Here is a 15,591-nt window from a genome sequence, read left to right as displayed (position 1 = left end):
AGTATGTATAGAAAATGAATAGTACATCTCTATACTCAAATAAACACTATAGCTATGTGAGTAAAGTGCGGTTTTGGTCATTGTGATTTGTTCAAACTTGTTATTTTAGTAAAAATAAAAATTGCTTTTTATGTCCTTAAGGTATCATTTTCGTTGCAGCTTTCATCCATCTCGTTAGCAAATTTTGGACCGAAATAACATATTATAACAAACCACAAGGACGGAAATTGGAATGAAGATGAAAATGAAACCCTATAGATGGAAAAGAAAAATTTTGAACTTTTAGACTAAAATAGGAAATTTTAACAAACCAAATAACAAAAACCGCATGCTACTTGTTTCTCTCAGTAGTTGTTTCTACTTTGGAGATACTGATGTAATGGTGAACTAGTGATTTTACTAGTTTCTTTAAAATATTAACTAAAAGTCATAGTATAGAGAACCTGTTGTTAATACTCAACTTGTTACTTCTGTCACATAACATTATATTAATTGGACTTTTTATAGTATGCATTTGCATCAACTGGTGGTGGGCAGTATTACGGTTCAAAAGCATCAATGAATCTTTGGAAACCAAATGTTCAAGATTATAATGAATTTAGTTTGGCTCAAACGTGGATTTCGGGGGGTACTTATGATTCAGGTCTTAATACAATTGAAGCGGTTGGCAGGTGAGCTCCTTTTTTAATCGAGTATGTTTTTACTCGAACCTGTGAAAACAATATTTAACTTACAAGTTCTTGCAACGTCTTCGAAACAGGTGTATCAAAGATTGTACGGGGATAACAACCCTAGGCTCTTCATCTACTGGACTGTAAGTTTAAGCAAATTTGTATAGAATATTTGCCATAATTCAGTTATAAAAGTATACTTAGATTTTATAAGATATTAGAATATTAGACAAACAATGATATAAATATTGAAAAATGTTTTGAACAGAGTGACGCGTATCAAACAACAGGATGTTACAATCTTTGCTCCGGGTTTGTTCAACTCAACAATAAGTATGCAATTGGGGCTACCCTTACTCCTACTTCACAATGGGATGGTAGTCAATATGAATTCACAATACTTATATGGAAGGTATGATGTTTTTTTTGTTGGTACTTAATATAAGTTCACAATACTTATATATGTACAAGTTGCATAAGTTTAAAGAACGATTTTTTTTTTTGCCATTATATCAGGACAAGGGGACTGGGGACTGGTGGATGCAATTTAACAGAGAACTAATAGGATATTGGCCATCCTCGTTGTTTACACACTTAAGAACGAGGGCGACGGAGGTACAATGGGGTGGGGAGATTGTAAACTTAGGCTCAGGAGGGTATCATACAACTACCGAAATGGGTAGTGGTCATTTCCCTGGAGAATGGTTCGGTAAAGCTAGTTATATGAGAAAAATTGAAACAGTGGATGGATCCAACACTTTAAGGACCGCGGATGTATCAACCGCCCATGAGCAAAATTGTTATGATATTGTGACAAGCGTTGATAATGGTGGTTGGGGCAGATACTTTTTCTTTGGTGGACCTGGCCGAAACAATAACTGTCCGTGAAAAAGTTGTGACATCCGGATTTTCAGTGTAACATAGTTGGAATAGCTTATTCCATGTAACATAAATAAAATCAAAACTGCCTATGGAAAGAAAGATTGTATGATATTTGAACTTTTATTGTAATATATTTGGAATACTACATTCCATGTAATATAAATAAATTCCCCTTTGTCATGTACATAAGTTTGTTCTTTCTTTAATAGTGGAATTTGAACTAAATATTTGTGGCCACAACTAGAGGTGGCAAAAAACATGGTTCAGAACCCGACCTGACAGCATATTCGATTCTACCTGACCTGCGGGTACAGATCGGGTTTCGGTTCCTTAGAAAAACCGTACTCAGACTCCTTTACTCGGTCAAAACCCGTTAAATATCTGGTCAAAACCCCAACTATACTCGGAACTGGTTGCTACCTGATTCATTATTATCTTTTGTTGACAATACTAGGAACCAATTCCTACCCGGTTTCAGTTTATAAAAAAACCCGATTTGCCCAGCTCTAGCCGTGACTAATTAGACTTAAAGGGCCTTTTGTAATAAAAGAGATATGGGCCTTTAGTTAAACAATAGAGCCCAATTAAGACAAACACACACACTAATTGAAACCCAGGGTGTAGTTACTGTACGCTAATGCTTAACGTACATTAACGTACGCGAGACGCTCAAAGGAAAAAAACATAGGCAAAAACCTAAAACGCTCAGAAACCTTAGACGCTCAGCCAAACGCTCAAAAAACGGTCTTCGTGAAAAAAGTGAAAAATTGATCGATTAACCATCCAAAACTATTTTTTTCGGAGATAAAATGATTGATTGGATATGTATTGACGATTCCGAGATGTTTGGATGTGATTTCATGGATCGATTCGTGAAAAAATGGATTCGTGTACGTTAATGTACGTTAAGGATTAGTGTATTGGATCTTTTCACTTGAAACCCAAGTGCATATATATATATATATATATATATATATATATATATTATACTAGTTTTTATCCCCCGTATTACGGGGTTGTTTTATATTGTTTGTTCTAATATATATTTTTTTTGAATTTATATTTTTTTATTGTATGAAAGTTAATAATGTACTTATGGTTTGATGATAAATTGTTTCACAAATAAATGAGATGTTATAACCAGGTTTAAAAGCTATATGGTTTTGATGAGACCCAAGACCCGTTTATTTTTTTTACTATAAAATTGATTTTTTTAATTATAAATAATATTTATGAAAGTTAATAATATATGGTTTGATGAGACCTAAGACTCTTTTTTTACTATAAAATTGGTTTTCTAATTTAAATAATAAATATCTTAATTAAAATAAATAAAATATTAATTTTTAATATATAATATTTTATAGGATTTTTACATCAATAATTTGGTGAGAATAATTTTTTATTTAATGAGATGTTATAACCCGTTTAAGGAATATCTGGGTTTTGTAAGACTCATACCCACTAATTCAGGTCAAATGCATGAGAAGTCTTCATTTAAAAATCAAGCAAATCTGGTGACTCCAAAAAAATGGAAAGCGACCACATCGCGACACATATGATTTTTTTTATTTTCGTTTATATATATTATAGATATATATATAATTAGATAAATTCACATTCGTGAGGCGGCTGATACAAACAAATACACACACACAATGGTTAGATCTTTTAATCCAGTTACTGTTCGATCGAACCATCAATTTAACAAATTAGTTGCAGTTCTACCAAACTTATTTATTGAATAATGAAAACGTTTACTATGTTGTTTAGAATAACCTTTTAAATATATGTTGGGCTAGAGATTGGGTCATTAGGTCAACATTGTCCTTTATAAATCAGATATTATCGATGACTCACCATCTTTCATTAGTCTATCTTATGGTTTGCGTTCTTAGTTTGCTTTGTTGAAGTTGCACTCCAAATTCAGTAAACTACAATTTTGTAGTACGACTTCAAGAAACCAAACTAAAAACCCAAATCGTAAGACGAACAAAAGATGGTGACATCTGGGGTTTCATTAATTGTCATTGAAAAAATTCTTTTGTATTCTGTAATGATCGTCGGTAATACCTTATTTATAAAGAAAAAGGGTGACTTAATGGCCCAATCTCCATCCCAACAATTATCTATTAGGTTATTCTAAACAATATAGTTAACGTTTTCATGATTTAATAAATAACATGTTCATCTTTAGAGTGAGAGTTTTACATGCTTTACAATTACTTGAGGTTGTTCTAAACAATATTAATTCTAAGAATATTGTATAAAATTACAAAATAGTTATATAACTAATTAAAGATGTTAATTCATAACACCAACAATAAAAAGTAATCAACAAATTATACTTACGTGTGTGTATATACACACGCATACTAGTAGGAATTCTGCGACGATCGGTAAATTAAAAACGCACCTTTGTAGTTTTTCATCTTCGTTAAAACCGGTAAAAGCTAAACCGGAGCGGTTGAAGATTGCAGAAAACTAGAATCGGTATAGAACCAAACCATCTTTTTTCACTAGAAAACTGGTTTAAAATTGGAAAATTACTTTCATCGTGTAAGCATCAATGTACTTTCTCAAGCCGTCAATGTGATCGAAGAAACGATTATTCATGTAGAAAGCATAAAATATAAATGACACAAATTTTTTAACATGGTCCAATCCTAACAGTGGACCTACATCCACGGGTTGGAACTAGGTTATTTCGTTAAGCATATGACCAATATTACAATTACAATGTTGGGGTATAAATAAACTAGAACTAGAATTAGGGTCTTTAACTTGATGACTAAGAAAACTAAATAAGGGTCGACTAACAATCAATCAATATAGGCATAACAGCCCTTCTTGTCACCCGAGCGAAACCCACAATTAAACCCAAATGGCTTCACGAATCTTAACATAACTGACTTGAAACATTTTGTTAATTCAAAAACATTTGTGACAACATTTACTCAGTTCCAAAGACACTTAGACCGAGTACGATAGTGATGAGTTTGAGTATCTAAAGTGAAAAAAAAGATGCGAAAATACAATCTACATACGATGTATAACTTTTCCGGCAGCCGGAAATACGCTTTGCACCTGAAGTTTGAAGAGGAAGGGTTGATGAAAAAGAAGGTAAAGAGTAACTTTATCGGTACTCGAGATATGGAATAAAATATTTTATAACCTGTAATCGGGATACCCCTAATATTTTGTATTTATTATAATATTTTATGCTTCCATTCAAGAGATCAGGCTAAATAGCTATTATATACTCTATGTTTACTCTCACTTTTCTTTTAGATATATCTTGTAATCATAATATTTTGCTTAGTTTATATTAGCCAAAAAATATATACGGATTTTGTCATTTTTTTAATATTATTGTATTTTATTAATTTAATGTATATTATTTAACTTATCCATATAGGATTTACTTTAGAATTTATTCTTTAATCAAATATTTTTAATATTTATTTATTATTATTTTCATGTATCATGTGTAGAAATAAGCTAAAATACTTACTATTAAAAGTACCGAGAAGTAGTTGAATTATTAAATCCTTGATCCGTCTTGACATAAACCAATTAAGTATTAGTTGATTAATACTAGAGAGAAAAGGAGAGAATAATTAATGAAAGACACCGTTAACACTTTACTCGATCCATGACATCATATATATATATGCTAATGCATGCAAGACCGTTTTTATTTTGACCCTCTAGCTGATTGTCGCACCCTCAAAATCCACTAACGGAGTTTTACCGTCAGAGGGTGTGAACTAACAGGATCGGAATCATCAGTTATAATCAAACCATAAAAACGTTTAAATGAAAATAAGTGCGGAAGCGTAAAACCATAGAAACAATGTTACGTCACGCAGGACGATTTAAAACCAATGATAACAGTTAGAAGTAAGTTTGCATAGTTAAAAGTTTTTCAAGCAATGCATGTTCCTAAACCGCGCGCCCGCCTCGGCTACCTGAGAATAACATACTAAAAGTGTCAACACAAGGTTGGTGAGTTCACAAGTTATATAAAAATAAATCGTTCAGCGTTTTGCGTTACAGCGTTACAGCGTTTTGCGTTACAGCGTTACAGCGTTTTGCGTTACAGATAGTGTTATGTCAAATTATATATCGATAGGTAGCTAGTCTATACAACAAGTATTACTAAGTGTTCGACACCGAAGCTGACTCGTTTATTAAGTGCCTTGTCACCAGGTCCTCCAGACCATGGTACGTGTTAGCCAAAATTACACCCGCTCGACCTCCAGTCGAGTTTAGCGTTGGGTGGGGTTTGTCAAACCCAGCAGTACTACTCAACAGTGACTCGCTATTCAAAATATTAACCGGTTCGATGTGTAGGACTTCAAATGTTTCGTTTGCCACTTAGCCTTTACAAGTGATATATAATTTATAACAAAATCTTAAATGCGTTGTGGAGTATGTTATCTCCCCCAAGTGAAAAGCGTTTGAAAACAGTTTAAAGAGGGGAAAGTGAAACTCACTGTTTGCGAAGAATTTCCCAAATTAAATCACCAAGATGCGCGTCACAGAAAAACTCTCTCTAGCGTTCTAAAACAACAAAGATATTTTTCTAAGTGTCAGAATATTATCGAGTCTCTAGACCCGGCACATAATACCTATGCACATAACATGTTTCGTGTTTCGTTTGTGAATCGTGTGTAACTTTAACAAGTGTTTTTGTGACACATTACATGTGTAAGCAATCATATACGTGTCATGTATTCCTAAAGTACATCACTATCAATTATTCCCCGTAAGGGCATTTTGGTCAAAACATAACAATTATATAACAAGTATCATGTTTCATGCATTGTTACACAACTCAGCAGCTAGTTTCACCGAGACAGAAATCCTACTAGAAAGATTGTACTATTTCACCGATCATAGCATCTCAATTAATTTACCAAAAATCATCACAGAAGCACATATGTCTTAGGTTTCCAGAACATATTTTATTACATTTTTATTCCACATAGTTTTCTCACAATCATCAAATCATTACATCAAACTCACAACAGTCAATTTCATGCGCAACAGAATGTTATTTGAAATTCCCGTTAAAAGAAAAATCCAATAAATGCAAGACCACTTGGGTTAGGTTCCTAACTCAATGAGTCAACTTTCAGAAGTGGAACCAACCCAATTGGTCTCGTAGTTCATGAGATATAACATTTACAAAACAACCTAACAGCAGGTCTAACAACTCAGCTTTGCACAACGTTTTTGTAAAATCATAAAAGTTAACCTTTACTTGTCCAAAAATTACAAGTTTGGACTTTATGAAAACTAAACTCAACAAAATACCCTGTAGTGTTAACAACCTCAACCAATTTCCACATTAACATTTATTTACAGTCGTCTAAACATAACTTACAATCTGTCCAGTACCAGTTTTGACCTTTAATCACAATTAAATCGTTTGACCAACCAAAACACCTCCAAATTTGGCGTGGTTGGACTTTCTGAAAACTAGACTCAGAGTACTACCTTGTAGACTCATAATTTGCTCAGTTTGCTTTTATATTCAACAAGTTACACATCATTCAATCTTAACAATCACTGCTGTCAAAAACTCAGCAAGCCTAAACAATCATCTAACATGCATCCTAAGCATACGACATAACCCAAAACATGTAATACACATAATTTATCATATAAAATCAGTAGCAACCCTCTAGGGTTTACAAACAATCAACGATTCATCAATCTTTCACCGTTCAAAATCACATATGATCCTCAATATCAACAGCCAATACATAATCAATCATAAGAACACTTAATATGATATTCAATAGTTAAGGTTTCATATTTTTACCTTAAAACGCAGAAATAAACCAAGGGAAACGTGAGGGGTGCTTAGAAACGAGTGTAGGATGCTCCGATTATGACGAACAATATCAAAACGAGGTGATATGTGGGTGTGTGTGAGCTGCCGATCGCAAGGATGAGGGAGAGGGGGGCTGCCGGTCGCGATCGGGGTAGGGGAAAAAAAGAAAGAAAAGTGATTTAGGGTTTTAGGTTTAGTATTATTTATAAAAGTAAGATGTTACACTCAAGTCCCTCAACTTTCAATTGTTATTTTTCTAGTTTAATTAACTAATTCTAGTATATTGAGTTAACGTTTATAACGATGTTATCACATAACACATAAGCCTAACACATAATTATCACATAATTATTGTTTTGACGTTTTTCGTTTATTCACCAATCATTTGCGTCAACTCGTTTGCGTTTCGGTGCAATTCCCGAAAGACTACACATGTAGTAAGTGTTAAGCGTCATTTAAACCCTAGTTTAAATGTAATGAAGTGTGCGTTATAGATTCAGTGATCTTAAGTTTGAATTGACGGAGTTGAGTTAACGGAGTTAACCTGAAATTGACGATTGTCACATCATTCCCATGTTAAAGAATTTTCGTCCCGAAAATTTAAGTTAAGTCGTGATGAGTGTCTGAAAGAGCAAGAAAAAAAATTTCAGTTTATCATACTGAATTTCTGGTTCCGCCACTGCAAGAAACCTGCCGTTGTGGAACATGAGGAGAATCTTCTCATTGTGATCCTTGTGGAACATGAGAATCCACAATGATGATAAGAAAAGCACTAAATTATGGATTTAGGTGGGGTGAGCTCATGGTTAAATTAATGATTTCACATTACCATAATTGCAAATAAGATATCGGTATTTATTCTACTTTCAACAAATAGTAAGGAAAACACTAAGGGGGGTTTTAGTGGGTGAGGTGATGGGTTAAAATAAGTACTACACAGCCTCGTAACGACTTGTTATCTAGTGGTATGGTGTTTACTCTTTATAAAAGTAATAATATGAGTTCAGATTGTCGCAAATGCAAGGTCAAGTAGTATTTACATATAAAAAAATGTTATACAAAATTTTATTTTACATAACCAAGATTCTAAATAAGATGTGTATTGTTTTGATTCCAATAAATGGTTGAAAAAACTAGGTGGAGGATTTGGTGTAGTGAGCTAATGGCTTAAATAGATAGTTTCACATAACCATGATTAACCATAATTGCAAATAAAATGTGTATTCGGTCCACTTCCAATGAACTGTAGAAGACACTAAACTGAGGATTTGGGTGGGTGACCTAAAGGTTAAAGTCAACGATTTTAAATTACTATATATACACAATAATAATAGCTTAGTACTTGTATCCTATACAAGGTGAAAAATATCAATACATACAATTATTAAATCTTTATGTATCATTTATGTATCGATAGAAAAAATGTATACATATAATAAGGACTTAAAGAAAAAAAAAGTAAAAAACATTTAAACTTTAATAAATAATTAGAAGATTATTTATGTTAGGTGACGGGGTCATAGTTTTTTTTTTTTGGTTTGATATGTTTGGTTGTTCTTTATTTTTATTTGTATTTTAAGGCTTCTTGCTACTTACAAGTTGTCTCTTTTTTGAATTTATAACATCGGCCTTAAAAACATATAGGAATGAAATACCTATAAGGCTATAACATAACATTGTACTAGTTCTCAAACCCGTGAAAAAACATTTTAGTGTCATATCCAATCACGTACCCAAATATTTGTCCCGAATGCGTGTCACATTGAGTAGTCTGCTAAGTTATTAACCAAACTGATCACTTTGAAATATAAGCATCCTAAAAACGATTATTAAATACAGTTTCTATTGTTCATATTTTAAGAAAATTAGATAAATTAATAAGTGTTTAAATAAGCTAGCCTAACACTTCCCAAAATTTTCATATATTTTGGCTAGGATAAAGTTAGCGAATGTAATTTTTTTTCCTTCAAGTCAATGAAGCAGGTCAATAGATAAATAATTGAACATTAACAAAATATATCAAATAATGAATTAAAAACACCATAACTATATCCTATTTAAACATGGTATATTTGGAATATTAAGCTGTACTTCCATTCCCACTTCCTGTCTAGATGAGAGAGGTAACCTTGTCTTTCGGTTTTGTTGTGTTTTATCTTTTCATGACGGCACGTTTATGTTACGCAAACAATAGTCTAAATAAACCTCCGGCTAGATCCATTAAGGTATGTTAATATGTTATCATTCATTCTTCCTTAAATTTAATTCGTCATTCTTCTCATATGTTAGTAAACTGATTTGTGTATATGTCTTTTATTATGAGCAGAGTCCTGATGGTGATATAATCGATTGTGTGTGTATCTCTCATCAACCGGCTTTTGATCACCCCCTACTCAAAAATCACACCATTAAGGTTTGCTTCTTAATAAGCATATGCATTTATACACATGTCATTTTAAAGAAGAACATATCATGATATAGCTACACCACCCAATGCATATGATTTAACACCATTAGACGTCATCCACAAAATAATCAGACCGCTTGTTTTCTCCAAAAAAGTAAAACTTTAAAACTTATTGGTCTGGACGGCCGTTTGACCAATATTTGGACGATCGTTCTAACTAGACTGTCTATTCGGATGACCTCTATTCGGACTGCTGTTTGAAATGATGTGAGATTAGATGTTAAGGTGTGTGTATAGATGGCCTTAATAACAATTTATGATGGATGTTTGTAGATGAAGCCGAATTATTATCCAAACTGGAAAAATGTAGATGACGGAGCTTCATCTTCGATAACTCAATTGTGGCATTCAAATGGGAAATGCCCAAAGGGAACTATCCCCATTAGAAGAACAAAAAAAGAGGATGTACTCAACTCTATCAAAGCTACTAGGAAGAAGAACTTTCGTAAGCACCAAGTTAGTCTTTTTACCCTTTTAGTGTCTTATCAATTATATGACTTGTTTTCATGATTTTCTAGGTCTAACATATTATTAATTGGAGTTCTTTTTAGCATGCAAGTGCATATACCAATGGACAATTGTATGGAACAAAAGCATCATTAAATGTTTGGAACCCAAAGATTCAAAAATCTAACGAATTTAGTTCGGCTCAAATTTGGATAGTTGGAGGTTTTTTTGATTCAGATATTAATACCATTGAAGCTGGCTGTCAAGTGAATTCTTTTTTATTTAAATCTTATATCAAACTATTAGAACATATCAACTTTTCAAGGTTGTATGAATATAAGTGTTAGGTTTTTGAAGGCCTTTTAGGTATGCTTCGGTTGGCATTTAGAAGTTCAAGCCATGTGTTGAAGGGGGTGGACCCACACTTTACATCAAGACAGTTTGCGGAGTTATTAAAACGCAAATGTTAAAACGAAACGTAAATAATATAAAAGATACAACTAAATCGACTTAGATACCGTGTATTGATACGGGGTTGTTAGCATGGAAAAATAGACATAAAAACATTGAACCACACATGCATGTTACAACCTGCTAACTTGTAAAATTAGATGGTAATGTTAAACAAAAATTTTGTAAAAGAAATCATATAGTAAAACCTCTTATGCATATGGTACTAATGTTGTACAACAAGTTAAGCTAAGGGAACAATAAATGAAGCATAAGAAAAGTGTCTTGTAAAAGATAAGAATGTTGTATAACAAATAAAGCTAAGAGTGCAATAGATAAAGCATAAGAAAGTTGTCTTTTAATATATATAATAATAATGGGGGCGATCCATTTACTTGTGGAGGAAGTCCGTTTTCTTTGGTCCCTAAGTTACTTAACCTAATCATATTTCTATATACAGATATGCCACTGTATTTTCTTTGTACTTAGCATAATAAGAAAACTCATGGGTGTATGTCACATGGACATATCACTGTATATACATAGCTGCAACCCGTGGATGTAGGTCACCTTGACCAAACCATGTAAAATCTCGTGTCTTGTTTATTTGCTTTATTGTGCCGTTTGTATGTGATTGTGATTCCACTACGTTGTTGCTTTGTTCGATTACTAACAATAACAAGGAACGATATATGTATTTGAAACAGGTGCATCCAGGGTTATATGGAGATAACAATACTAGGTTCTTCATCTCTTGGACTGTAAGTTTGATGTAAACTCGTGAATAAGAATATTATATGAAAGTTGGTTGGCATATCAAAATTTTTATGATTCAATTATATTTTGAACAGAATGATGGATATAAAGAAACCGGGGTGTTATGATCTTATATGCTCTGGGTTTATTCAAACCAACAATCGTGTAGCAATGGGAGGCGCCGTATATACTTCACAAATTGATGGTGCTCAATATGAATTCACCATAACTATATGGAAAGTAAGTAATCTCAAATAATTTCAAGTTACATTAATGGATGTTCTAGGCGTATAAAAATCTATACAAGTCGCATTAGCAACAAATATGATTTATTTACTTTTACCATTTTGTAGGACCGACAGAGTGGTGACTGGTGGCTGCGACTTGGGAGTGTACTAGTTATAGGATATTGGCCATCCTCATTGTTTTCATACTTAAGTGATAGTGCATGGATGATACAATGGGGTGGAGAAGTGGTGAACTTAGGGTCACCTGGGCGTCATACAACTACACAAATGGGCAGTGGTCAGTTTCCTAAACAAGGCTTTGGTAAAGCCAGTTTTATAAGACACATTGAAATACTCGATGAATCTAGCACTTCGATCACTCCTAAAGATCTCAATACCGTCACTGATCAAAACAGTTGCTATGATATTTCGATGGGCGACGATGATGATTGGGGGGTAGTCACTTTTACTTTGGTGGACCTGGTCGAAACAAAAACTGCCCATGAAAATATAGTAACATCCTGATGTTCAATATATATGATAAGTTTGAAATGTATTTTTCCATGTACTCATGAAAAGATTTATAACACCTTGACGTGCCTAACAGTAAAGAGACATGTAAGGTGAGAATGAATGATTATATTATTGATGAGTGTGTTTACCAAATAACTCCAACAAGATAAATAGAGTCTACCTATGCAAATTGTTGATAGCTATGAAATAATATTTAAAGCATTTCTCTTAGCTGTTGTTTGTTTTTTAAGACAAAAATTGTCTGTAATATGATTTCATCTGATTTAATGTCTGCAACTAAATATGTGGTCTAAAGGTCTGCAATCTGAAAATATAATACTGTTTGTTTTATAAACTGGATATCGTCTGCATAAACTGAAAAGTAGTTACCTATCATATATATTACAGTAGATAAAAGTCTTGTAGACTACTAAAATAATTGGTAGTGGTGTACGAATTATGAAAGTGGGTGGTGGTAGACAATTGTGGTGGGTGGTGACTATGGTGGTGGGTGGTGGACTATGGTGGTGGTGGATGGTTGTGGCGGGGTGGTGGCGGCGGTGGTGGACGGTGGTTGTGGCCGACGGGGGTGGTGGTGGTGATGGACGGTGGTGGTGGTGAGTGGTTGACGGTGGTGGTGGTGGCGGCAGACGGTGGGTGGTGGTGGACGCTGGTGGTGGGGGGGGACGGTGGTGGTGGCGACGGACGGTGGTGGTGGGTGGTGGTGGCGGCGGACGGTGGATAGTGGTGGCGGACAGTGGGTGGTGGTGGTGTTGAACATTGGGTGTTGGTACTTGGTATGATGTTAAGAAGTGTGAAGATGATCAAAAAAACTTATTTTTTAAGATCATAAAATCAATTTTCATATTATTTTTTTAAATAAACAGTCTTCAAGAACTTATGTCTGCACGTCCACAGACATAGGCTCCTTGCAGATCTTATAAACAAAAACAAACACAAGCTTAGTAGAACTAAATATACTTGAAGTTGCCATGAAAATTATAGACATAGGAACATCCAATGTGATAAAGCCATAACTAAAGAATAAATAAATAAAACACGTATTTTCTTCCTACGGTAATTATTAGTTAACCATCTTGAGTTGATGCATCCCAATGCCATGAACCAATTTCTTAAATGTTGATGTCGGAAATAACCATGTAAACACGCATGCCAAAATTTCGTTTTTTTATGAGTAATGAAGTAACCATTAACCGGATTTAACAGCTTTCACCATTAACCAGTTCAATTAATAATCGATAACCCAAAAACCAGTTAACTAACATAGATATGTCTAGCTTTATTATGTTTCTTGTGGATAACATTAGAGGTGAAGAAAAAACCCAGTTTCGGACCCTACCCGGAACCGGAACCCACAAGTACAAACCAGGCATCGGCTCCTTAGAGTAACTGTACATGGACCAGACCTGCCAAAACCGGTTCCACCTCTACCACGGGCCAACCTGGCAAACTCAGTCAAATGCCAATCATATCCAGAACCGGTTCCTATCAATTCCGATTATTGACTTTTGTTGATCAAACCCAAAATCAGTTCCTATCCAATAATTCCAGTTCTTGAAAATACCCAATTTGTGCTCTTTATACTATTATTATTCCTAATACTTTGGTCCAATTAACAGATTTCATAATGGGCCTTTATATACAAAAGCCCAAAAACATACACACATATATTCAAACAAACATTATATCCACTTCAAGTCAACTGCTTCCTGTTAGGGTTTTTCTTTTGTCTTGAGGCGGCTGAATCAACCAAACAAACAAACCAACACACAAAATGGTTAGATCTTTGAAACATTAACTGTTTTAACATGTGTACAATCAAACCTTAAATTTAACAAACTTGTTGCAGGTTCTACCAAATGATGTGGACTTGCTTAACCCACCAGCTGAACTGGAAAAGAGGAAGCATAAACTCAAACGTCTTGTTCAGTCACCTAATTCTTTCTTCATGGTATTATTATTATTATTATTATTTTCTTTTCTTTTTTTAATTTTTTTTCAAGATTAGTTTGATATGTGCAGGATGTCAAATGCCAAGGCTGTTTCAACATGTGAGTGTTGGTTTTTAATTTTTTATTTTGTTTTTGATGACATATATTTTTAAAAATATAATAAGCTTAGATTAACAAAATAATATTAACATGATGGATAGATGGCCATATGAATGCATTTAAGAAAAGTAATTTTGAGAACTTATTACATCACAATTCATTGACTTGTTATTTTAACTAAAACTAACTAGTTACTAACATAATTGGAAAAAAACACCACCGTGAGACACATTTGTTCATTTATACTCCAAAACAATTCTGATGAGATGATGGGTTTTTGAGTAGTGAGATATTAGCTGTTGATTTTCATTTTTTTATGTGCATTGATAAGACCGTCTATTTTTGGGTTAATATTATTCATAAAACCGTTCCACTTGACTCTCGATTTGTTCTCATTGTTTATGTTACTTATTTGGGTGTACAGAACGACTGTGTTTAGCCACTCGCAAACGGTTGTGGTGTGCGGTAATTGCCAAACAGTGTTGTGTCAGCCCACTGGTGGTCGGGCTAGACTAACTGAAGGGTGCTCGTTCAGGAGAAAGGGCGACTGATATAGATGACGATGATGGTTTTACTCGTTTTTTTGGCGTAATGTTGAAGTACTTGATACTTGGCTTATTGCTTGCAAACAAGAGTAATGTTTATTTATGTGTTTTTTTATTTACTTTTAATGGATATGTAGTCTCTCTTTAGTTTCTATGATAACTGTGTTATGTTGTTTGATATCAACTTGTTTCTTTTATTATTCAAATATTAGAATCGCAAATTGGTGTTTGCGGTGGATATTTTTCACGCAAATGAGTAGGAAAACTCACGACCGTTGTTCCTTTATATTACCTACTTGTCATTACCTATACCACCACCTCAACCACCATTGCCTACACTTCTAATTTGCTACTTCTACGGGTTACATTACATGTTCAACCTAGACGTGCACAAATCGAGTATTTTTTAAACCCGGAACCAGGTAGGAACCGATTCCGGGTATGGTCAACAAAAATCAAATCGGGTCTGGGTAAGAACCGGTTCAAGGTCTAGTCAGTTATTTGACCGGTTCCTTTGGGGTTTTTCGGGTTTCAGGAAGGTCGGGTTTTGACCGGGTATTTTCAGTTCCGATTCCAGGTATGGCTCCGGGAAGAAATCCTATACCTGGTCCTCCTCGTGGGTCGGGTACGGGTAGGAACCGGTTCTGGGTCGGGTTCAAACTCGACCTTTTTGTGCACCTCTAGTTCAACCTGGACCCATTATTGTTGGAACTCGT

General features: G+C 34.1%; 2 protein-coding genes and 1 pseudogene across 3 annotated transcripts; all 3 read left to right on the top strand.

The window, feature by feature from the left end:
• The first annotated feature begins 463 nt into the window (after nt 1–463).
• Nucleotides 464–1,781, top strand: LOC143554379 (protein neprosin-like). The gene is made up of 3 exons (XM_077044147.1): nt 464–814; nt 940–1,083; nt 1,188–1,781. Exons 1-3 carry the CDS (start codon nt 695–697, stop codon nt 1,557–1,559), a joined length of 636 nt encoding a protein of 211 aa, XP_076900262.1. The 5' UTR covers nt 464–694; the 3' UTR covers nt 1,560–1,781.
• A 1,398-nt stretch (nt 1,782–3,179) lies between these two features.
• LOC143554378 (small ribosomal subunit protein eS27y-like) lies at nt 3,180–15,036 on the top strand. 2 transcript variants are annotated; one of them, XM_077044146.1, is made up of 4 exons: nt 3,180–3,214; nt 14,129–14,230; nt 14,302–14,330; nt 14,755–15,036. In XM_077044146.1, exons 1-4 carry the CDS (start codon nt 3,212–3,214, stop codon nt 14,879–14,881), a joined length of 261 nt encoding a protein of 86 aa, XP_076900261.1. In that variant the 5' UTR covers nt 3,180–3,211; the 3' UTR covers nt 14,882–15,036. The 2 variants fall into 2 exon arrangements, with proteins under 2 accessions (XP_076900261.1, XP_076900259.1); XM_077044144.1 differs by lacking the exon at nt 3,180–3,214 and adding an exon at nt 13,968–14,056.
• LOC143554382 (protein neprosin-like) lies at nt 9,561–12,270 on the top strand (annotated as a pseudogene).
• Nucleotides 15,037–15,591: the final 555 nt, after the last annotated feature.

The sequence above is a fragment of the Bidens hawaiensis genome, unplaced genomic scaffold (genome assembly GCF_021521415.1).
Source record: "Bidens hawaiensis isolate Kalapana, Puna unplaced genomic scaffold, B.hawaiensis_p1.1 tig00017670_1, whole genome shotgun sequence".
NCBI lineage: Eukaryota > Viridiplantae > Streptophyta > Magnoliopsida > Asterales > Asteraceae > Bidens > Bidens hawaiensis.
This window is presented reverse-complemented; position numbering and strand designations above follow the sequence as displayed.